Genomic DNA, 25,178 nt, shown 5'->3' with positions numbered 1-25,178 from the left:
AGAACATAAACTTGTTAATGCAAAACTATAAACTACAAGCGAATAGTACATCTAGGGTACTTTATCAGCATTATTCTTTATTATCTGAAAACGCCTGAAGGAAAAACCACAACGAATTATTAATAAACACTCTTGAGTGAACGCAAAGAACAATGTATAAAATGTCAACTATACAGTATATCTGTTACATCCAGTACCGATGAAGTCCTCAGCCCAATTTCAGGGCTCTTCAGACCGCTGGGATACGACAGGTATGTGTTTTATATATCTATACCATACGTTAGCTCCTTACTCAGTCAATAGGTAATTTTTTTTCAAAATTTCTGTATTTTGTTTCCAGTTCACTTATGTACAGAGCCATTCAAGTAAACAACTCAACTATCCTTTCTCTTGTGCATTACCCTTGTATTTGGCAATTGGCCATCAATCAAATTTTCTTTCACAGAAGATAACTGTCTTTTCTGTTGACAAATTGGGCATCTGCTTGACGGGAATCCGTGAGTTGGAAAATATTTTTTTTTTCAATGTCATTTCATTCTATTCCCGTGAGGTCTGGTAGACCATCAGAAGGCCATGTTTTATTTTCGACCAAGAAATGAACGAAAGTACAGCGTTAGAAAGTTATAAGTGATGACTAAGAGATCCTGATGAAAAAGTCATGTACATGAAGGGGGTGAAAAATATCAAAATGATGGGTATGATAACAGTCGGGACTGTAAGAAGTATACCATGTGGATTAATGATGGAAGTAATAAGAAGATCAATTCAGCAGTTCGTGGCATAAATGTAACCTGGTAGATTTGGTTTTGGCAAACACAAGGTTGGGATCATACAGTGCAAGCAACAACACAAAGAGGTTCAGGGTGGTAAGGCTTTGCAATAAATTCTCAGTTGTATGGAAAACAGGTAAGCAGCCTTGATATTTTGATTCAGAAGGTCGTGGAGATGGTGAATATTCAGTGGGAAGGAGATACAATTATAGAATTCCGATGTGCAACTAGGTACAGTTACGACAGAAAGTGTTCGTATCCCTGCGTCCCGAGTAGTTTTTGTTCATAATTTAAAAGGTATCATTAATTGGCTAATAGACGTATAGTATATTATAAATATTATACTAACACACATCTACATAAATTTTTATGTAAATTAAACGACAAATAAACTGTTTATAAACGAATAACCAAAAATAGGAGGAGCAGAAAGTGTTCGTACATTTCAGAACATGTGAAAAAACTGATATTCCCAAAAAGATTTTGTTTAGTTTGGCAAACAAACTACATTATACCATTCCAGAACTAGACACTGGGTTCATAATTATTGGAATTTAGCCAGCAAAACATTTACTTCCGGCAATTTAGCGCTGTCTCTGTCATTGTCTGCTTGGTCATCATGGCGAACAGGAAACAACTGTCCAGTGATTTAAAAAACCGAATTATTGTAAAATACAAGTCTCATGTGTCTCTTTCTGGTATTGCTACATACTTTAATGTGCCGAAATCTACTGTTAAAAGCATAATTGCCAAGTTTAAGCTTACAGGATCAACTGCTAATCTCCTTCGTTCCAGAGTACGTTGATATATTAGGCACTTATATCAAGAATGATGCTCGGAACTTGCTAATTGGGCGTCGTTGGATCTTCCAGCACGACAATGACCCTAAACACACATCGAAATATTGCAATTCTGGTTGCAGAGGAACCATATAAGCATTTGGGAGAGGCCATCGCAGTCACCCGATCTCAACCCAATTGAAAACGTTTGGCATGAGTTGAAGACCAGGATTCATCAGCATCATCTGAGAAGCTTCCAAGAGTTGGAGGCCTTCTGTAAAGAAAAATGGAAGAAAATACTAGTCGAGTACTGTCAAACGATCATGGAGGGCTATGAGGAAATATTATGCCAAGTAATTCACCTGCAAGGCTACACAACTGACCATTAAAGTAGACGCACGAACACTTTCTGCCCTTCCTATGTTTATTTGTTTATAAACAGTTTATTTGTCGTTCAATTCACACAAAAAATTTATCTAGATGTGCGTTAGTATAACATTTATGATATACAATACTTTCATTATCCTAATCGTGATACTTTTTACGTTATGAGGAAAAACTACTCACGACGCAGTGGTACGAACACTTTCTGTCGTAACTGTAGTTTGAGATGAAAAGTGAGGCAAAAGCATAACTTTCCAGTACCTAGAGGTGGTATAAAAATTAGAATAAGCTAAAACTCAAGCATTGTGACTGCACATAGGACAAAGACAAATGAAAGTCTTGGATGTATGCAACAGAAGGGATGGATTCAAACTCCGCGTAGTTCCTGATAAGTGATGGAGGAGTTGCAAGTAAGAGGTGAGGTATTAGTTGATAGCCATACTTTAAGCCTTCCAAGCAAGATGTTTGTAAACATTTAGATATTTGATGGTATAAGAAAGCTCATTTTGAACACTGTAAATTCAGACGTCAATGAGAAGTGGATTATGACAAGGATGGAATTCGTGTCGAGTAGAACTAAAATGTATAGCTTTGGTTTTGGAGGTGTTGATGGAACGACACTTCCAATAGCTTTAAGTGAAGAAGGTGTTAAAAGCAGACTGTAAAACTCTATTGAAGATGATCATTGTTGAGCAGGTGGCAACAAGAGCTGTATCATATAGGGTGTGGCATATCAGCAAGATATAAGACACAAAGGGGAGAAGACAGCACTGAACATTGAGGCACTTCAGTGAATACTAAGAAGAAACGAGAAGGAACATCATCGATAGAAACCGTGACACTGCAACCAATGAGAAGAGTTGAACAAATGATGTAAAAGAAGTGAAAAACGGTGAAGTATGAACAATACTCAAGGTTCTAGAAGAGATAAAACGATTGGTGAGAATATCAGAGAGTTTCTGGAGGTAATTCATGGTTTTGCAAAAGATACAAGTGAAGCTGATAGGGTGTGTTTGTGCGTTTTGTTTTAGCAAAGCCACAAAGGCTATCTGCTCAGCCCACCGAGGGAAATCGAACCCCTGATTTTAGCGTTGTAAATCCGGAGACATACCGCTGTACTAGCGGGGGGCGAAGCTGATAGGACGATAAGACTTGACCTGAACAGTATACTTCTTTTGGCTTGAGGAACATTCAAAACGTAGAACAAAGGCTCAGGTAGCGACGTCACTTCATTTCGAAAATGAAGTTCCTGGCTGTTTGTCGAAAACCACGAGAACTTGCATTCAGGGGAGAGTCTTAGACGCAAGAATAATTCTGCAACAAAGTTATATAGAAGTACTGAAGATGCAATACATGCGCAGATAAAGTTAGAAAACGAGGGGCGTAATAAGTAGTAGGAATATGAAGCGAACTGACAGAGGTTTGTTTGTTTGTTTTTGAATTTCGCGTAAAGCTACTCGAGGGCTATCTGCGATAACCGTCCATAATTTAGCAGTGTAAGACTACTGGGAAAGCAACTAGTCATCACAACCCACCTCCAACACTTTGAATACTCTTTTACCAACAAATAGTGGGATTGATCATCACATTATAACGCTCCCACAGCTGAAAGGGCGAGTATGTTTGGTGCGATGGGGATTCGAACACGCGACCCTTAGATTACGAATCGAACGCCTTAACCCACCAGGCCCTGACAAAGGTAAGACATATTCTAGTGAAGTGGAAACGGAATTATCCTTGTCTTGTGAGGAAAATGACAATTCCATCTAGATGACACTAATAGCAACATGATAACAATGTTCTACACAGCTGGCGTTATAAAGACTGTTTAAAACAATATGTGTGTCAATGAATGTGTTGGTATGATGATTTTACAGACAGATGCGAAATAGGAGATGACCGAACCCAACTGGAAAAAGCACAGAGATGGACAAAGAAGGAGCTGTGTTAGCAAAGTAAGAACACTACTAGGAGAATAACTCGATCTAGCTAACTAGGATAATGAGGGGGCAACGGGGAATCCAAGATGTCACACAACATCGGGTAGAAGTTGTTGAATTCAGAGTGTTTGGCTGTAAATATTGAAGTCGACCATTATAAAATCGCTAGAAAACGATCATTTACCATAATAAAGACATCATGAAAAAGCATATGGTTGAGACAAGCATAATTAGTAATAAATGTGATGACTCTAGAGGGAAAGTAAACCGAAAGGAGATATTCTGGAAACTCATTGGCAGGAAGAGTGTATTCAGTATAAATGATGAAGATTGCCAGATATTTCAGCTCCACTATGGCCAATTCCATGTGGATAGTCACATGTGCGAGAAGTAAATATTCTAGATCTCTGGTAACAGGTCTGTACGTTTTGTTTTGCTTGGCATTTTTAAAGTTCTCGTTGAGGCATTAATTCTCAGTTTATTTGCAACTGGCGCCAGTTATTATGAATAAAGTATAAAAATACCATTACATAACGGTATTGGTGCAAATATAATCGAAATGAAATAAGTTCCATCAATCAAAACTAGCGCAATTACAGCCTATGTTTAAGGTGTTTTTTTTCTTACAAAAATTAATTCATTATTATTTGTTGAACAAAAGCGTGGATAGAAATAAATCATTTATCAAGAAATTATGCTTTAGTGAATCCTTAAAACGGTGATGGTGCCAGTTTCTATACAGGTCGCATGCTATAGTGTAAATATTCCAAAACATGCAATAATAACAACAAAAATAAAAAGACGAATCGAACTGTGTACAAGTAATTAATTCGAGTTTGTGTAAAAGAGAGAAAACAACCTGTGCCTGAGTTTAACATCAAGGATTCTACAAATTGCTATAACAACCAATATCCAAGCAGTGAGATCATGTACATTTATACACTGTAGGAACATTTTATTCCACCATGTTTAATTAAGGATACAATAATAATTCCCAAGTAGCATATCATTATTGAATATTACAGCTGAACAAACAAGGAAAAACATTTATTAGTGAAACATAAAAAGTATCATTCAACATTTACAAAAAATATTGGCGTTTTACAAATTGCTAAAATAGTGCATCATATTTAAACATTTACAAAGACAAGTATTCAAATGCATGTAAGAAATAATATATCCCGTAACTATACTTTTCGAAAACCATTACTCCAAAATGCAGACTGTATAAAAAGGTTAACATTTATTAAACTATATGCTTCCAAACTGATATTTCTATCCACCAGATGGCTTTATTTTATTTTTTCTTTCAATCGATTTTTTTTCCACTACTCATGCTTGCATCAGTCCATTAGAAGTCTGGAAAAGAAATGGGACAGTGAGATGCAACGAATTCTTACTACTAAAATACACGTGTTAACAAAGTGATAATTTAATTTTGTTAAAAATGTATAGTATTTGACACATATCGTATCTGTTACATGTTTTTCATGTACTAAACTCACACAAGGCTATCTGCTGTGTTCACCAAAGGGAATCAAACCCCTAAATTTAGCGTTATAAATCCGTACTTACTACCGTCACAGTAGAAAACTGACACAGAAAGAGTTTTCCTAAGATTTTGTTGTTGTTCAGCTACACAATTTTATTTTAATTTAAAAGAATATTCTAGTAAATACATTTATTTATCAACACTGGAATGGAATATTATAACCTTAAATATTTTTCTTTAATATTTATTTACTTGAAGTCACTTATATACACCCTTGTGCAAATTAATTGAAACAAGACGGAAAATTACGATTTTTTCAATTTTCTGCGTTTAATTTCCGAGAATCCAAAAATTACTCACAAATTAAAACATGACATGACCACCTTTATTTTTCAGATTATTAATCTGCTTTGGCATCGATTCCACGAGTTGACTGCAATCTTTACTAATTTTTGTATCGCGGTACCACACGTCAATTATGGCCTCAATTAGCTTATCTTTCGTAGTACAGTCTTTTCCCCGAAGTCTTTCTTTACAAATCACCAAAAGATTTTCAATAAGATTTAAGTCCGGAGAGTTTCTAGGTCAGTCCAGCACCTTTATTCGTGTTATAGTCATAAAATTATTCACAAGTTTTGATGTGTGGCATGGAGCCAGATCTTGCTGAAAAATGCCAGATCCATCTGGAAATCTCTTTTTCAATTCTGGAATGACTCTTCTCTGCAAAACTTCGATGTACTGTGGTCCTAGCATCATACCTTCTACAATATGTAAGCCTCCGATGCCATAGTAGCTGAAAAAGCCCCAAAACATCTTCTTCAAGGGATGTCTTACGAACTGATTGATGTGAGATTCTCGAAATTTCTCACCTGGAGATCTGCGAACATGCAGACTTCTTTGACCCTGTATGAAGAAATGAGTCTCGTCACTGAATAACACCTTCCTCCATTGTTCTTGCGTCCAGTTCTTGAATTTCAGACCCCACTGATACCATTTTTTATTCATTGAGTTGGTAAGAGGTTTTTGACTGGTCTCCTTGCCCTTCTAACGCAATTTCGAATGACGTAATATTCCTCAAAATTTCGTCATATATCACAAAAATAGATCGACCATACTGCAAAACACAGTTAATTACGCCGTCTGTGTGAAAAAATGACTATTAAAGGAAATCTGCAGGTCCAGCGAGCCTACACCAGCTGCCATGCTGAAAATAGTGTAAAATGACCATTTGTTTCAATTAATTTGCACAAGGGTGTAGGTGAATTTTCAACTGCACGAATATTTTTAAAATTTATGATAAACTGCTCACAAAGAAAACCCTTGACCAAAAAAACATTTTTGGAAATATTACAAAAATTCAAAACATGAAAATATGCTTTCACTTTGAAACAATTGAGGTTGTCTCTGCTGGTTCAGTCACGATTTGGCAAACCCGTGTTTTTATAGTAACATTGGTTATACAAAACAAACGTCAATTTGCAAGTATTGTATTCCATCGATAACATATTATATAAATATTCTTTAATGATATGCATGTCGTAAGGGCTAGTTGGCCCGTACCTCAAATTTGAAACGCATGTTTTTGTGCATAAAAATGCATTTATTTTATGTTAAATAGAAATGTTTAAATTATGTTTTACTTTTCTTTTGAACTAATGATTGTGTTATTTTATAATATGCCATTATGTTTTCTCTATATTATAGGCCAGGCCTTTCTCAATGTCTGAGAGGATCTGGGTACAGGGTCAATGGAATAATCCATGCCTTCGGTGGTGGCTCATCGATAAACTTTAAGGCTAATAACACTGAAAATTGACGTTAGGTCCCAACAGTGTATAAATATATATACACTGCTGGTCAACATCTTAAAGCCAATGAACATAAAGAAGAAATATGCATTTTGTGTTGTTAGACACAACTACTTATTTGAGTAGAGCTTCAAAAAATGAAAATAAGAAAAGGGAAAAAGAAAACTTTTTTTAGAATTTAATAGGGAAAACGTGAACACTATGAAATTAGCCTAAATACTAGCTGGTCAAAAGTTTAAGACCATACTAAATTTCGTTACGTTTTTACCGATTAACGCTTCGGACATCTCCCACTGACAGGAGATGCCACTGGGAAATGTTGACAACGCTTATGCTCGAACATCTCCCACTGACATCTCCTGTGTTACAATGGGTAAAAACATGGCAAAGGCTAAAAAGTTGACAGAATTTAAACGTGGCAGAATTGTCGAGCTGCAAAAGCATGGTCTCTCTCAACGTGCCATTGCTGGTGAGATTGAGCATAGTAAAACCACTGTTGCCAATATCTTAAAAGACCATGAGGGATACGAAACAAGAATTTCAAGTGGTCGGCCCAAGAAAATTTCGCCAACGTTGAGCAGGAGGATTCGACGGGTTGTCCGGCAAGACACCAGCCAATCGTCGAACCCGATTAAGGCCCTTATGGACACAGAATGCAGTTCAAGAACAATAAGACAGCATCTACGAAAGAAAGGCTTTAAAAACCACAAATGTCTTCAAAGGCCACGCTGACAAGCCCAGCTAGCTCAGTTAGTAGAGCATGAGACTCTTAATCTCAGGGTCGTGGATTCGAGCCTCACGTTGGATGGTTTAACTTTTCATGCACAGTGATGGCAGTGAAGACATCCTTGACCTAATAATAGCCCTTATGGAACAGTCTCAGCATCTACGCAACTTTCAGCTTCTTAATGACGCCGGAAGCAATCACTATTCAATTTACATCGAAATTTTCCCTAATATCTTACCAAAATCAAACATACGACTGCTAATGCCTGATTATTCTCACGCAGATTGGTCTCAGTTTAATAAACATACTGAAAAACAATTACCTCTAATAAAGATTGTAGCTTCCTACAAATATGATATTGATAATTACGCATCCCAAATAACCAATGCCATCAATCAAGCTATCAAAAAGCTATATTTAATACAAAACGCTGTACTATCCCATTTCTTGGAAAATTAACCCCTAATTACATCAAGCAATTATTCATAGACGTCGACTACGGCGACAGTTCATTAGCACTTGTAATCCAAACATTAAAACTTAGATCAACAACACTAACAACAGGATCAGAACATTGATTAAAACTTTCCAAGCTCACAATTGGAACAAACTTCGTAATACCATTAAAAATCCAATCCAAATCCCACTCTTTTCTTTTCTAAATCCATGACTAATACACAACCAATCAATACCTTTACAGAAATCAAGTACAACAGTATCATAGCAACTACTGACCCTGATAAAGCCAACTTATTTGTTCAATATTTCACGCACACTTTCGTCACCCCTAACATTCCAACCTTTGACCAATCTCACTACAACCATATCAATCAGATCATCAGTTCAAATTACACTACTTTCTCCACTCGATTTCCTGTTAATATCAATCTAGATAATCAGTCTTTATCCTATCACGCTCGCCCTATAACTAAAACAGAGATAAGGCTAATTCTAAAGAAAATTAGAAACAAAGCCCCTGGACCAGATAATATCAGTAATATTGTTCTTAAGAACTTGTCTGACAACAATCTCAGTCACCTAGTCTTAATTTTTAACTTATCCCTGTTTTCAGGATACTACCCGAACATATGAAAATCTGCTGTAATTAAAGTCATACCCAAAAAGGACAATAATCCAAGTAATCCGAGTAACTACAGACCAATCAGTCTCCTGAACACCCTTGGCAAACTCATGGAAAAATCAATCACCAACAGAATTAACTGCTTTCTTGAAACCAATAATCTGATCAGTGAAAACCAAAACGCAGGTAGAAGAAATAGACAAACCATAGACCATCTTGTCCATCTCATCGAATCCGTGTTTAAAGGGTTTAACCGGAAACAAACAACTATCGTGACTTCTTTAGATGTCCAAAAAGCATTCGACTGAGTCTGGCATAATGGCGTACGTTGTTATCCTTCCACAACTTCTTGTTTGATGGATATCCAGCTTCTTAACTAATTGCACAGCAGTTGTCAAAATCAATACATCAGTTTCAAACTCACTCAGCTTAAGTGCAGGCATGCCCCATGGCTCAGTCCTTAGTCCAATACTTTACAATATATATGTTAATGACATTCCATTTTCCCCTCTTAACTACACCATTATTTCCCAATATGCTGACGATATTGCTATTTGGAGCACCTCTAGCAACCCCCTTACTACTGCCTCCAGGAGGCAATCAACATTAGACGCAGTTTCTCAGCAGTGTAACGCGTTGTCTTAAACCCCACAAAAACGCAAGCAATAGCCTTCCATAGAAACGTTAACTACAGAAAAAAATTAACAGTATAAAATTAAACCTCAATAACGTCGATATCATCTTCACTAATTCCATCACCTTCCTTGGCCTCATCATGACTCAGAATCTATCTTGGACACGACATTTCCAAAAAATCTCTACCCAAGTAACAGAATTTTCTTTTTAAATGTATTAGTGGCCCTAACAAAGGTTGGTCCCCCACATTCATTCTCACCATATACAAATTATTCATTAGACCACTGTCTGAATATGGTAATGCAGTTACGTGTAACATGTCTGAAAAACAATATACAATATTACAGTACCTCCAGAATCGCACTATCAAGATTGCTTTCTGCCTTCCCAATTACACTCCCATATCATGCGTCAACTCCTTAACTGAGCTCTTACCAATCCAAGATAGGTTCATCAAACTAGCTGATCACTACTACATGAAAGCTAAAAACAGAAATCTCCAAACACACCAGGTACTCCAACTAGCAGACACACCTCAATTTGGGCTAAGTACACATCACCACTAATCTGGATCACCAACCACACTGATTAGTATTATCTCATTTATATGTTGTTAATGTCTTATATTTCACGTTGGACACTAGGTGGGTAGATTTTTCAGCGCCCACCAGTGAAAGTGGTTTTCTCCAGGCACTCTGGTTTCCCCCCACATCTAAATCTTTGCCATTGGATTTATAGATCCCTGGCACGCCGGCCCTGAAAGGACCCCTGTCTCTGTCTCCCTCTTTCTCTTTATCCATTTTTTTACCACTCCCCCTTTATCTCTTTATTTCCTGTCATTCTCTTACACGTTTCCCTCTCTTTTTCCCTGTCCCCCTTCTTTTCTTTTTTTCCTTTCTTCATCTTCTCTTTCTTTACTTGTGACGCCGGTTCCTTTGAAAACGCGTAATGTACTGCAGCCTGGATCTCCCTGCTCTACAACGAATTTTCCAGTTGTTGAAGTACTTGTAATCAGATGTAACTCGTCCTAATCGAAATAGCCCAGCTGTCCTGCTTCTCAGCTTTCCTATTTTCTAGGTTTTCTTCGACAAAAACAATTCAAGTTTTATCGTTTTCTACCTTACCCTTCAAGACACGTTTAACCCTTAAACGCGTGTGGAGCTGAAGAGAAACAAACGTTTCTGAGCACCCCTGGTTTGCCTTTGAGGTTTTCCCCTCAAAGGTCTTTAAAAACCTAAACGACTACCACGTTAAAAAAACAAAAAAACAGGCCACGCTTTCTTCCATACCACGAAACAGCTCGGTAAAACTTTGCTGAGAGGCACCAAACATGGGACGTAGAAAAGTGGACGAAGATTTTGTTCTCTGATGAGAGAAAATTTAACCTGGATGGTCCAGATGGCTTCCAACGTTACTAGCACAATAAACATATCCCATCGGATATTTTCTACACGACACAGTGGAGGATGTTCCATCATGATCTGGGGTGCTTTTTCCTTCCGTGGAACAATGGAGCTTCAGGTTATACAGGTACGTCAAACAGCAGGTGGCTACACTGTCATGTTGGAGACTGCATCCTTATTGACTGAAGGCCCTCGCTTGTGTGGAAATGACTGGATCTTTCAGCAGGACAACGCTGCAATCTACAGTGCCCGCAGGACAAAGGATTTTTTCATGGCGAAATAACGTGATTCTTTTGGACCATCCAGTGTGTTCGTCTGAACTGAACCCAATTGAAAATGTTTGGTGGTGGATGGCAAGGAAAATCTATAGAAATGGACGTCAACTCCAAATAGTGCATGATCTTCGTGAAGCCATCTTTACCACTTGGAATAACATTCCAGCCAGCCTTCTGCCAACGCTTATATCGACCATGCCAAAGCGAATGTTTGAAGTTATTCGCAACGACGGCCGTGCAACTCACTACTAAGACCTCTTGTTGGGCATTTTCTACCCTGTTTAGGACTTTTTTGTGTGTGGTCTTAAACATTTGACCAGCTAGTATTTAAGCTAATTTTATAGTGTTCACATTTTCCCTATTAAATGCTAAAAAAGTTTATTTTTATTTTCCCTTTTCTTATTTTCATCTTTCGAAACTCTACTGAAATAAATGGTTGAGTCAAACAACACAAAATGCATATTTTTTCTTTGTTTTCATTGACCTTATGATTTTGGCCAGCAGCGTATTTACATGTGCATCTGACTGTACAGCTACGCGCTAAAAGAAACATATAAAAGTTAATTGTGTAACAGTTCATTTCAAAACGATAAGATTGGTCGAGGCGTATGGAAGGCTAGATAGATATAAACGTTGATAAGTAAGATTTTGTGTTCAGGTTATTGGGTTAACGCCTAATTAACCATTACTAAGCGTTGAAAAGACAGTATAATGTTGTGAGTTATTGAATTACATATACTGTTTTATGTATATACCTTGCAATTTCTTTTATATTTCACACATTTATAAACCTTACCACAAGAATAAACAACTACTACATTAATCACAGTTCGAGAACAGAGAGGAAGCCATTAGCTGATTTAAAAAGAAACGAATATGACAATTTTTCCAAACTTTATTATTTAGTGAACATATGTAAGACAACGTCTGATTACAACTCTCTTGCCTAGAGATGTCGAAAAAAGAATATTTTCATGTGACATACGCACATTCTTCACTCTTATCTACATCTCGCTGGGCTAGTGCAAAGGTAAGTTTATACAGCTTGGAATCGTATGGAACTTGTTATCCAATATGAACAAATACTATCATCTACAGTCGGTGATAGATGCTCAAGTGATGGATCTAGAGGGCGACGGATAAACAGTCTCACATGCTTGCGCTATGAAAGAGTGTACTATATACGTGTGTATAACTAATTATAAGTAGCCTTTGGGGCATAACATTCTCTATCACTAGTTATCAGCATCATCAAAATATCTAGGTTGATTTGGCTCGAAAACAGGATATCTGTAAAATAATAAAATGCAATCTAAAGTCAGCATTTTTTATTATCAAGAATAATTAATATAATCAGTAAGGAATCAATCAATTTTTATCACTTATACTAACACTACTTGATACATATAAAATTCTGTTGGCGATTATTTATTTCAAACTCAAGTACGAGCTATGTACGGCTAGGAATAAAATATTGTGTTCATAATATCACTTAAACTTAGTGTTCTTGCTGTTTTTAACCGTACATTACCTAAGTAACCACTTATGATTTAGCCACAACTATTTATATTAGGAAACAGCAGTTCTACTAATAATAATTCCTAGCCTAGGCTTAAGTTTATACTAAGGTAATAAGTAGTTGTTTATTTCATATTTCCTGCTAGAACGCAACATATCATTACCTGTGAAAGCAGTGCTGTTGGCAGTCGGTAATACTTTTTCACATCACTGACCTAAGAATTTCGTTTCTTTTCTTTACATACTTTATCATTTTTATTTTGCTCCGTGTTATGCATTTTAGTAACCAGTTTGCGAGAATGTCCGCTAGGATCAGAGAAGTTGGTATGTGCACTAGCTTCTTTCTTGGTTCGCTGTTTACCGCTGTGTCCTGAATACAGATATTTATCTTGATCGAAGTTGTAATGTTCGTATTTGTCAAAATGACTTTCAGACATATTCAAAAAATAAAATAGCCAATGCTATAACTTCGATTAGAAGTTCAAGAACAACACTTACCAGACCGCTTCTAAGTTTCTTACTCACGTGCTGTTGGTAGAAGAATTCCTTTATATGAGAGTATGACGTCATAAATTACTTGATTGTTTTTAATGGTTCGACGAAAAATCAAAAGACATAAATAAACTATTATTATTTGACGTCTCAATTAAATAAAAGAAGAACACTTCTTATATATATATATGTATATATATAAATGTGTGTTTTTGTATGCGCCGTTATAATAGCGCCATCTTTAGGCCTTTTATTGGTTAGGCCTAATAATACTTATAAAAATCACACTATAGTGTAGATTTCTTCTTCCACAATCAATCCATTCGAGAGTTCAAATTAAAATCGCGTAGCAAGACAGAAATACATTAAAATTGCAGTGTGGTTTTTATTACTATTATTACTTCCATTAGTTTCTTCACCAGTGGGTCAACGGTATATTTATGGATTTACAACACTAAAATTTGGTGTTCAATTCCTTGTAGTAGACAGAGCGCAGATATTCTATGGTGTGACTTGCGCAAAGAACAAGAAGACTGATTTTACGTCTATAGACTTCTACCCCTACGAAATAGTGTTTCGATATCCGTGAGTGGCAGAGCACATATATAGTCCTTTGTGTAGCTTTCTGCTCAATAGCAACTTTTCTTTTAAATTCTAAATAATTTGTATTTTGCGTGATTAAAATCTTGAATTATAATAATGCAAAATGATTTTTATGATACACGTTTATGTTTATTTTAAACAAAACATTTAAAATGCAACAAATCTAATGATTTTCACATACAATACCTTGATTTCAATTATGTGAACAACATTATTAATTGTTTTATTCTTAGCACAAATTGGAGCCTTTTGTAAAACACAACTTTGCTTATCTCTCAATAACAAAGTGATTGGTTTATATAATGAGCTTCCATCGATAGTGGTATAAATTAGCCGTTTATAGGAGTTTAAAAGAGGAAATCGACGCTTTCATGAAAAAAAATACAAAAGAGAGGTTGATATTTTTATTGTTACATTGGGTAGACGTGGAAGTAATTCCTTAAAGTATCAACTGGTCCCTTGCTGTCTGTGTGTAATGTTAAAATGTGCTGTGATAGCTTAATACTCTGTGTTCATTTAATAGGTTCAGAAACTTGAATAAATTGTGAATAAATATTTAGAACTTTAAAAATGATTGGCTCTTTTTCACATAGTTCGTATCGATTTATCGTTGAATTTAATGGTATTTGTCACAAGACAAATATTTAAACGATTTAGTTCTACTTGCCAGAAAATGTGCACGCCATTTTAGTTACTTTTTGATAATAGAATCTTCTTACAGTGATCTTGTTCTAAACAGGAATGGTATATATCTCACTACTTTTGGAGTTGATAAGAAACTCATATCGTTTATCAAAATAACTGAACATTTGCTTACCAAATTCAGCAAGTTTATAGTTTACTTAAAACTGATTAAAAAAAGGTAACTAGCTTATTTCATTTTTTTACTTAATGATTCTCGACCCTAAAATATCAGGTTTTGATACCCGTTGTGGGTAGAGCACAAATAGTCCAATATATGGATCTGTGCTTAATGTAACAACCAAACCAATTACTTATTAACTTCCATTGTTTTCTCAAAGCTTTTGGTTAACCAGCATCTTATTCAGAAAAATATGAATGATCCTGATTGGTCAATTATGAAAATAACCAAAGCTACAAAATTGGTACTGAAAACTGAATGTTATCGTTAAAAGCTTACTGACTTATCACTGAGCCACTCGGGAGTCAAATAAAATGGAGCAAACTATATATTATTTTATAATCGCTTATCAAAGAAAAATAAATTTTCACAATTAAATTTAAAAAGTGGAAAAAATCCCAATTAATCTCCATAAATTTTGTTTGTTTGTTTGGGAATTTCGCACAAAGCTACTCGAGGGCTATCTGTGCTAGCCGTCCCTAATTTAGCAGTGTAAGACTAGAGGGAAGGCAGCTAGTCATCACCACCCACCGCCAACTCTTGGGCTACTCTTTTACCAACGAATAGTGGGATTGACCGTCACATTATAACGCTCCCACGGCTGGGAGGGCGAGCATTTTGGCACGACTAAGGCGCAAACTCGCGACCCTCAGATTACGAAGTGCACGCCTTACGCGCTTGACCATGCCAGGCCTCCCCATAAATAAGCAAAGCCGAGTTTTTTTATTTTTTGGGCTAGCCACTTTTAAGTTGTGACCACTTGAAACAGTCACTTTTCTCAACTAGCAAGACCAAAAAGAATAAAATTGATTTAATTGGTTGCTTAACGTTTATTGGCGCAAAGCAACTGGACTATCTGCGTCAGACAGTTGGTAAAAAGATAAAAAAGTAAAATCATTAAGATATGTAAAAAGGAGTCATTTTAAAACAGAGTTGGGAACAATAATTTCCGAGCTTCTGGGTGGGAAATATTATTTATAGTCTTCAAGCGTTGCAATTGTATCCCCTGCACCCATTTTGGGAAAGAAATAGAATAAGAGGGGTGTGAACCACTACAGTTAACACAGCGTGGTTTTAGCTTACACTCGTATGCGTCGTTGTCCGCGACATGTTTTTGAGTGATTGAACCGTTGACACTGGAAATATTTGAGAGGGTTGGGAATGTATAGCCGTACCTTACAGTTCAGATAACCTGCTTTGATTGTGGCAGAAGGACGTAGTGATGTAAACGTCAATATATAACACTAACAGGCATCATAATTCCGTCTTTGTGAATGGAAATTCGGCGCATTGCAGCCTTGGCTGGAAAAACCAGTAAGGATCTCCGACTCAAGAATGTTCTTTAAATTCCTCTCAGCTATAAGTCCTCTGGAAAATTTCAAAGTTGTATGGGGAGTAGCCTCGATGGGTATATCCCCAAATAGCCTTCGATTTCAAGAGGATTTTAGTATCTTGTGGTGAGGATGTTTCCACCAAAATGTCTCCACAGCGCAACTTCTTTACTGACTTAGGGGAGTCACAAGCCCCTCTAATTCCTTTTGAATATAAAAGGGTGACATCTGCCCAAAGGATTTCTCGAATGAGGAATGGATAATTAGAAGTCGATGTACAGAATCTGACTGTGACGTTGACTGTAGAGCAGAGTTATCCATATGTAGTCGTCTTCCTATGATATTATTTTTTCAATTTTATTTTTTCTTTATAAATGGGGGTTTCCATAATTAAGATGCTACATTTCAGTGTCCACTGACGCCACCCACCATGGGCCTCTACAGGGGACGCACTACAATGTCAAACAAGGACACTGCAGCAACGCCAGGGTTTCGTGAGCACTATACCTGAACACCATTGTCAGACACAATGTCCACAACACCCGTTGAAAACGTCCAACGTTGGTACTCGGTTTAATAATTGGTAAAAAAAAAATCCTTTCATTATGTAGTAACCTACGCTAATATATATGCATGAGTAATATTATGGCATTACATCTAATTAATAATTGGCTATTATACAGCTGACCATTACTTAATAATTATATTTGACGATTGTTTTAATAAAGGGGAAAACTGAAAATATAAGCTCTACTTAATAGTAACACCTGTATTTTATCAATTTTTCTAATTTCTTAACACCTTTTCACTCAAAGCTTTAAATCTTTAATTATTTCTAGTGGAACTTTTATTGGTCATTTCTGTGTCTTCTGTAATTGTATTTTCTAATGCTTCACCAAATCTCATACCTTTCAAGTGTTGCTAGTATATTATACATGGTCAAAGGTTAGTAGATTTAAGCTTTAGGTCAAGTACCTCTTCTTTCCATCTATGTAACACACACACATACAGAACCCAACAACTTTGGAAGATTTTTTTTAACGAGTCTATAAACAAGAAGAAATCTCTCAAAAACATTTAGGTATTCTCATTTTGCAATTTATCAAACTTAATCCCATGAAATTATCCTTTGTGTGTTAATTCTGTTATATTGGTATTTTTCTACCTAAAATGTTTTAGAAAACTCTGTATGTAGTTTTGCTATTTCTTTCTATGGCAGTGGTAATATTTGTGTGTTTATATGTTATTCAGAATCAGCTATTTTTCTCTTTGGATAGTGTCTTTCATGTTTTGTTATTTATCAATCCTATTCATTTTCAAACCTACTTTTCTTCTAATGTTAGCAGAATTCTACCTTACTCCTAGAGCTACATGAAGTTTTTATAACATTTTATTTATCCACTGTTACTACAACAAAGTTTTCTAGTTGTAAAACCACAGAATAACAAATGAAATACAAAGTACTTGTCAATTGGCAGAAAAATAAGAGAGAAAGAGACCATGAAACGTTACCACCAATTATATATGAGTAGAAAAACTGAAATAGAACTTACAAATAAAAATGTAAGCATGATAATTTGGAAATGGGAATATAACAGCCTAAAAGGTTATTTAATGGGACATCTGAATGTGTTGAAAGTACAATAACATAATAGTTAGTTTTTATAAGTTGCATATGCACGTTCACCTGAAAGTGGAAGTGTATGAAACCAATAGGATTAGCAATGGAAATCATTCCATTGAGTAACACCAGAAACTAGCATATAGGAGATAACTTCTTTATTGGTTACAGTATTTGATTTGATACAATTTTTTTTTTAAATAACCAGAACTTTTATACATTGCTAACTGTAAAACTTAGCTGGAAACATTCCCGATTTACTGAAGAACAGTTATTAAATATGGTTGTTATTTTTAAAGAAATACCTTAAAAGCTACAACATGCTGACTAACTGGTTAGTTACCTTTCTTGTGCCCAGTTTGTTGTAAAATCATTCACGTTTATTCAGTACATTCTCATCATCATATTTATATTTGTGCTTATTTCTTAACAATAAGTAAACAGAAAGGACTATCACAAACACATGCACATATGTTTCAGTACAATTTTCTTAAGTATCCTATTTCAAGAAAGATTTCTTCAAATTTGAGAAATGTAACTTCCTAGAAGACAACATCCTGAAAAGCCTCTTTGATTATCAGATCACATACTAACTGTACTAAAGTCAGAAAAAAAAAAGAAAAAAGTAACATAAGTCTGTCGTTTTTGTTAGCTATTGTAGCAGAAAACCAGTGTGTGTATTTATTGACTATGGGATTGTCAAAGACTACAACACTTCAAATGTCACCACCAAGTTAAGTTGAAGGATGCAGCATTAAGTGAAAATGGGGTACATTCCAGTTTTAATGCAGCATTATTTCTAATCAATTCAAAACTTTGCAAGTTACTGTTTTTAAAAAACTACTCTACTATTAATGTAGACATCATATCCTTAAATTAAGTGCTACTGACTGTATAACTCAGTGTTATAATGTACATATCTCATTCTCTGAAGGTGTGTTTTTACTCTTAGTATTCATATCTTACAAAATCTGGGACTGGAAACTTGAATGGTATATCTATGTTCTGTTCAATATTATGGCTAGATCTTTCTTTGAAAGATCTTCTCTATGGTCCTGGTAATCCTAGTCCTCAAGATATAAACATCCTCCTCAGTACTATCATTTACTATTTCAGACTTTTTAAGTGTACTAAGAATAAGGAATTTCTGATCTTCTGAAATGAAGTTTGTACTTTAAGAATATCATCAAAACATACTGGTGGAAAGATCAACTGAAATATCATATATATATATATATATATATATATATGTATATATTTTCACTCCTATTTCTGTTTTCTTAAGGTTTCAAGGTTTTGGTTACATTTAAATGACCTCCTTGAGCTTGAGTTTTAATTTACTCAGTGTTTGTTCTTCAGCTCATAAATTATATAGTTAGGATACACTTAAGTTAGGAATATTTTATGAATGAAGTATGTTGTGGAACCTACAGCTCTTCTTGTACTTAAGTATTGATTCTGACTGAAAGAAAGACTTGGATACTTTTAGCATAACTAGTTTCCAGGTTCTACTTTTTTTGCAAAATGATGAATTACTTAATCCTAGACATAATGAAAATTTTAATCACATATTTAACCACTGATGAAGAAAGTATGTACACCTAAGATATAAACTTCACTTTTTTCCCTATATCTCGATGTTTTGAAACATTACTTACAAAACTGACTGAAAACAAGAAAAAACATTTTATATCATAATTTGTATAAAAAAAGCTACTGTTTTTTCCTAACTTCTGTGACAACAAAGCAACGTAATAAATAGTGGATGATTAATCATATAAAGTAACAAGCTACTGCAGTTCTACTGCATTAAAATGATAACTCCTTAATTTACTACATAAGTGTTGACTAAGTGAAAAGTACTGATATAGTATATACATCAATGACTTCAGGCATTTTGTGTCATCGATTCATTTTTCGAAGATCTTCTTTTACTTTCCACAGCATTAGTTCATAACAAGCGACTGCATCCTCTTGGCTATCATGTCCTTCCACTGGAAATAAACAAAGACATTAGATTCTTGACCATTTGATTGAAAGTAAGATTAAGTGGTGTAATAACAGATATAATATTAAAAATAGCACACACTATGTTCTGGACGTAGGCTAGCTCTACATTAAAGCTATGTACACTGTAAAACATCACACATTTTATTAGGGAGACAGAAAAATTTCACAGTCTAAATGATAGCTATGTACACTGCTATAACTTGCAGAAATGTTTAAAATGCAAGACTACTGTGCATGATAGTTAAAAGGCTATTTTACAGAAATGTGAAGAACTGTTCATTAGAAATGTAAATCAAAATAATCTAGAGATGAAAGTTGTTTCTTTAACTTACAAAATACTAATTTTTATATAATTTAATACGTCAAAGAAAAAAGGTAAAAAAATTATGCCCAAATTCTACCAGAAAGTTTGTCTTTATTATTTTGAGTTTGATGCTAAATGTTAGGTGACTTGAGAGACAAAAATGACTAGTAGTAGTAAATGTTAAAATAATATTTGAATACTTCATATAAGGTGATAAATAGGAAATAACTTTTCTTTAGAAAATTATTTTTTGTCATGTAAAAGTAATTAAGAATTTACAGTTTTTACATAGCCAACACAAGCACATAAAAACAAACGTTTTTTATAACATAGGTATCCCATTCCGAGCTGAGGGAATAAGTGAAATTTTCTAACTGGTTAAAAGTACTTTTAGTGATGTTTTGAGTTACTGAGATACCTTAGAAAAGAGCAAACTCTCATTAATGCATCTTCTTTTAAAATAATTTTGTATTTGTGTTTGTTTTGAATTTTTGCATGAAGTTACACAAGGGCTATCTGCACTAGCCATCCCTAATTTTGCAGTGTAAGACAAGAGAGAAGGTAACTGGTCATCATCATCCACTACCAACTCTTGGACTACTCTTGTTAAACAATGAACAGCAGGACTGACCATCACATTATAATGTCCCCAGGAATGAAAGGGCAAGCATGTTTGGTGTGATGGGTATTAGAACCTATGATCATCAGATTACCAGTTAAGCACCCTAATCACTTGGCTATGCCAGGCCACTTTTAGAATAAACTTTAATCCCATAAACAACACAGTTTTGGTTTCTCCCCATTAGGTGTTTTCCACTTGTATGAAAGAATTGACTTGTGGTAAAATTGAGAACTTGTAAATCAATACTCACAGAATGATTGATAACACAGCCATTACCTTTTTAATTATTAGTAATGACTACTAAATATAGATTGATTTTAAATCAGCAGAACTATGCAGTACCTTGTATCAATAAACTGTATACTTATCTAAGTTTTGAATACTTTGATAGTGGCAACATAGTGATTTAGTTTTCATTAAAATAAACACAATTTTATTAAAAACACACTGTAGTGATAAGAGCCATAAAGTTACTATTATTCTGACATTTTCTTACCCTGTTTTCCAAGAGAAATTTATGTTATTACAAAAGTTCAGAATAAATTATTACATTTAACACAACATTCCAGTTACTTAAGAACATAGCATTATTCTGTATGATTATCAAGTGTAACACCACATTTAATGATACATGATAATTTATTATTGCTACTTATATATTGTCAAGTCTATAACACGATACTGCACTTTACTTAAGAACGTACTATCATTCCTCATAATTATTAAGTTTAATACAATATTCCATGTCACTTGAGCACTTACCATCATTCCTTACAATTATTAAATTTAACACAATGTTTTACGTCACTTGAGAGTTTACCATTATTCCTTATAATTATTAAGTTTAATACAATATTCCATGTCACTTGAGAATTTACCATCATTCTATATAATTATTAAGTTTAACACAACATTTCATGTAATTTGAGAACTTACCATCATTCTGTATAATTTTATTAAGATTTTCTGCCATCAGAGTTCGTAGGGCTCGTTTGAAAGGTAAGCCCCTCTTGTGTGGGAAAACAACAGATGTATCTACCACAGTATTGTGAGCAATCTGGAAAGGAAAGATTCCACAACTTAAAAGAATCATTAAATATGCAACACAAAAATAAATAAAAACATATTTTATTACAAGTTACAGCAAGGAAGAATACTTTTAAAACAGGTACAATGTTTTGATCACTGGTGCAATCATTTATACATACTCAAGTTTAAAGGTAAAAAAATATTTCAGTACTTAAATTTTAAAATAGATACTGGTTACTTTCATGTGTACATATCAATCCACATGAGATGACAAATTATTTATCTATAGTGTTGAACATGAAAAAAAAAAAAAGAATAAACATGATATTGTGTAAAGTACCTACACAAGATTAGGAATGTCTGGGATAATAATGATAAAAGACATATAGAGATGTGTCTGGATATTTGTTAATTGTGGGAACGATTGATTTTATTATCCAAGTTTCTCTGATTTTCATTATGTTAATGTCAGGCTCATGTTTACATTCACATACTTATGGACTTGGAGAAACATGTCCCGTTTTCATCAGTGTAAAAGGGTAAGCAACTGTTAACACTATATTTTGTAAATGTTTATTTGTGGAATTGGTTTGTAATATAATTTTCTTAATATTTTTAATTTTCATTCCAGGGGTAAAAGTGAACCTTGTCCTCATATCAAGGTTATATTTTCATGATAAGTTTTTTTTTCTAAATTTCTGATAGATGTATACTAATATTTTCTGTATAAGGGATAGTGCAAGTCATTTGGTTTCTTTTGTTCTGCAAAGCATTTCTTCAGTTTGTTTATTTATTAGATGTTTCTTGTCTGTGTTTTTTATGTCCATTAATAGTTTGTGTAAATACTGTAGAAATGAATTAGGTTACGTCAGTAAAGCATTCTGTTAAGTGTACAACTTCTTCCTCAATGCTTTCTGTTTTGCATGTTGTATATGATAAATTTGGGATGCTTTTTAGAACACTTAGCTTCTGGTGGGTTACATAATTAGAAAATCAGTTTATGTAATATTTGTGTAGTTATTTTCGTTTTCAACATTGAATTGTATGTCTTTATGTAGATTGTTTATGCATTGAAGAAATTTTGTTTGTTCATCTTGACAAGTAGCGCCACAATAAAACATAATATACATATCTAAGTCAAAATGCAGACTTATGTAAGGAAGAAACTATCTCATTTGTTCTAGAGATGTAGGAAAAGAGTGGCTAAGGTCCTGATAATCAATTTCCCATGGCAAGCCCACGAAACTGAAGGAAGTACACATTTCTATGCTGGAACCAAATAAATGTGACTAGTTGTAACAGTTCAATTAGGTGTTCCTGTTTTATGTTCATTCTCTTTTTGGAGTCTTGTGGAATAAGTTGTATTGCCTCATGACACGGGGTTTGAGGAAATAGATTTACAACAACAAAGCTAGACATAATGATGTTACTGTCTAAACTATGTAACTGTTGTAGGGGAGTGTAAAGTGTTTCTTTATTGGGTATTTATTTTGAAAACATAAGGTTTCAAAATTCAGTTGATGTATTTACCAAAGTTGCAGTTTAGAGAGTTATAAGAAGACAAAGCTGGATATAAAGTTACTGAGGTTTTATGGACTTTTGATAAACCACAGTTTTGATGTTCTTGGTTGGTTTGTATGCAAAAAAATTGTAAAGTTTAAAAGTAATAGTTTTCTTTTAATAATATCTTGTGTAGTGTGTTCAACATTTTGTAGTTTGTTTGGTTAAAGTCAGTATTTGATGGAGTAAATTTGAACATATCAAATCAATATATTTACCATTAAGGAATAATACTGTTTAGCTGTTAGACATCATGACAGAGTTTCTTTCATCAGATCTTTGGATGACAATGACTTTCTTATTTCTAAGAAGTTTTAAGACTTTTTGTTAAGCTAATATCAAAATTTGAGTTATAGGCTCCCCATGTTTTGTACCTTTGAAGTTTTTTTTTTGTTTTTTTACTAACTTCATCTAAGAATTTTTAATGGACTTGCTTTTGATTTGAAAAGGGAAATTGTTCATTAAGTTGTTTTTGGAATTTTGAATATTTATGGTGATTCTTCATTGTCTGGCAATAAATTTGACAACGATTCTTCAGCAGTTTGTTGTGCTGTCTCATGATAAGGGGTTTGAGGGAATAAGTTTATGATATTAAAGCTAGACAAAATGATTTTACTTTTTAAACTATATTAGTGTTGTAGGAGGTGTGAAGTGTTTTATAATTGGGTGCTTATTTTAGAAACATAAGGTTTCTAAATACAGTTGATGTATTTACTTAGGTTGTAGTTCAAAAGAGTAGTAAACTAAAAAAATATTAAATAAAAATAAAATTATGAAACTTTATGTCAAAGCTGTAAGCCTATCTGCTGCCTAATTAAGTTTCTATGAGGGTTTGTAGGACTTGTTTTAAAAGTGAAACCTGTTTATGTGGGAAAACGAAAACGTATCCACTGCAGTATGGTAAATAATTTAAAATTAAAGTTTTTATGATTTAAAAATCATTGAATATGTAACACAGAAGTACAAAATAGATAATTTGAAGTTTTATTTATTTGTTTTATATAAAAGGCAAAAAAATTAACCTAACTGCTGCCTCTCCTAATTCTGAAATGCTAACCAAAGGGAATGAAATCACTAGGGAATGCCCACTGCCAAGTCTTTGGTGACTACCATCAAAGAGTGGAATTGACCATAACATTATAACCACCAAATGGTTCTAAACAGATAACACCTTATTTTAGAAATAATTAGAATGAGTTCCAACACTAGATTTAAGTGTTTTCCTCATAGAAAGACTTACCTTGAGTGCTTTCAGATCACTTTCAAGGCTGTGTCCAATCAAAATTGTTTTATCACTAAACAAACTGAGAAGAACTGCTTGAATATCTCGCAGCCTAGTTGTAACTCCTTCCATGTCTTTTTCTGTAATACCACTAAATCTGAAACAATCATTGTACAGCTATTTAATGTCCAATTCTTTTCAAGCCTTACAAACTTATGCATTTATAATTTTATCAGAATTAGTATTTCATGAAATTATAAAATAAGTGATCAAATCTGTTTGAAAAGTTACAGATAAAAGTTAGTAACATAAAAATAATGCTGCATCAAAAAGATTTATTTTGTATAGAAACTATAAAATCAAATACGTATACAAGTGCTTTTCAAAATATTAGGGATAAGTAAATTAACTTCTAAGAAAAAACACCTATCTAAATATCCTGACTTTAAAATGTCAATGCTTTAGACAAACTATAATTTCAAAGCTGATACTAAACAATTCTGAGATAATAAATCTTTGAAAATATATAAATATTAACTTTTTATGATTCACTTTTAAATAAATATTTCAAAACTCATTATGGTAAATCAAGCATCAAACAGAATTTGAGATTAAAAAAAAGCAAGGTTTGTAAATTAATATTTCAGTATTAACAGCAAAAGTGTGAAAACTATTGTTCACATACTCTTACAAACAGATGACACTGTGA

At 34.1% G+C, this 25,178-nt stretch overlaps 1 protein-coding gene, 1 long non-coding RNA gene and 1 other non-coding gene across 4 annotated transcripts in view; 1 reads left to right on the top strand and 2 right to left on the bottom strand.

Annotated features, from left to right (window-relative positions):
* Positions 1-4,905: 4,905 nt before the first annotated feature.
* Positions 4,906-13,351, bottom strand: LOC143238138 (uncharacterized). Of its 2 annotated transcripts, none has more exons than XR_013020424.1 (2): positions 12,978-13,351; positions 4,906-5,232 (listed from the first exon to the last, which is right to left on the bottom strand). It is a non-coding gene; the product is annotated as an uncharacterized LOC143238138 (long non-coding RNA). The 2 variants fall into 2 exon arrangements; XR_013020425.1 differs by lacking the exon at positions 4,906-5,232 and adding an exon at positions 12,175-12,585 and having other exon boundaries at positions 12,978-13,346.
* TRNAK-CUU (transfer RNA lysine (anticodon CUU)) lies at positions 7,909-7,981 on the top strand. The gene has a single exon. It is a non-coding gene; the product is annotated as a tRNA-Lys (tRNA).
* A 4,514-nt stretch (positions 13,352-17,865) lies between the features above and the next one.
* LOC143236881 (RNA exonuclease 1 homolog) overlaps positions 17,866-25,178 on the bottom strand; it is a 52,209-nt gene continuing 44,896 nt past the window's right edge. Inside the window, exons 13-15 of the mRNA XM_076475532.1 lie at positions 24,488-24,626; positions 21,595-21,715; positions 17,866-19,716 (exon numbers count right to left, since the gene is read on the bottom strand). Of these exons, the coding sequence (XP_076331647.1) occupies positions 19,625-19,716; positions 21,595-21,715; positions 24,488-24,626 (352 nt within the window). The 3' untranslated portion in view covers positions 17,866-19,624. The remainder of the gene's footprint in view (positions 19,717-21,594; positions 21,716-24,487; positions 24,627-25,178) is intronic.

This window comes from Tachypleus tridentatus, chromosome 13 (assembly GCF_004210375.1).
Source record: "Tachypleus tridentatus isolate NWPU-2018 chromosome 13, ASM421037v1, whole genome shotgun sequence".
Taxonomy (NCBI): domain Eukaryota; kingdom Metazoa; phylum Arthropoda; class Merostomata; order Xiphosura; family Limulidae; genus Tachypleus; species Tachypleus tridentatus.
The sequence above is the reverse complement of the archived record's forward strand: the minus strand, read 5'-3'. Positions and strand labels throughout refer to the sequence as shown.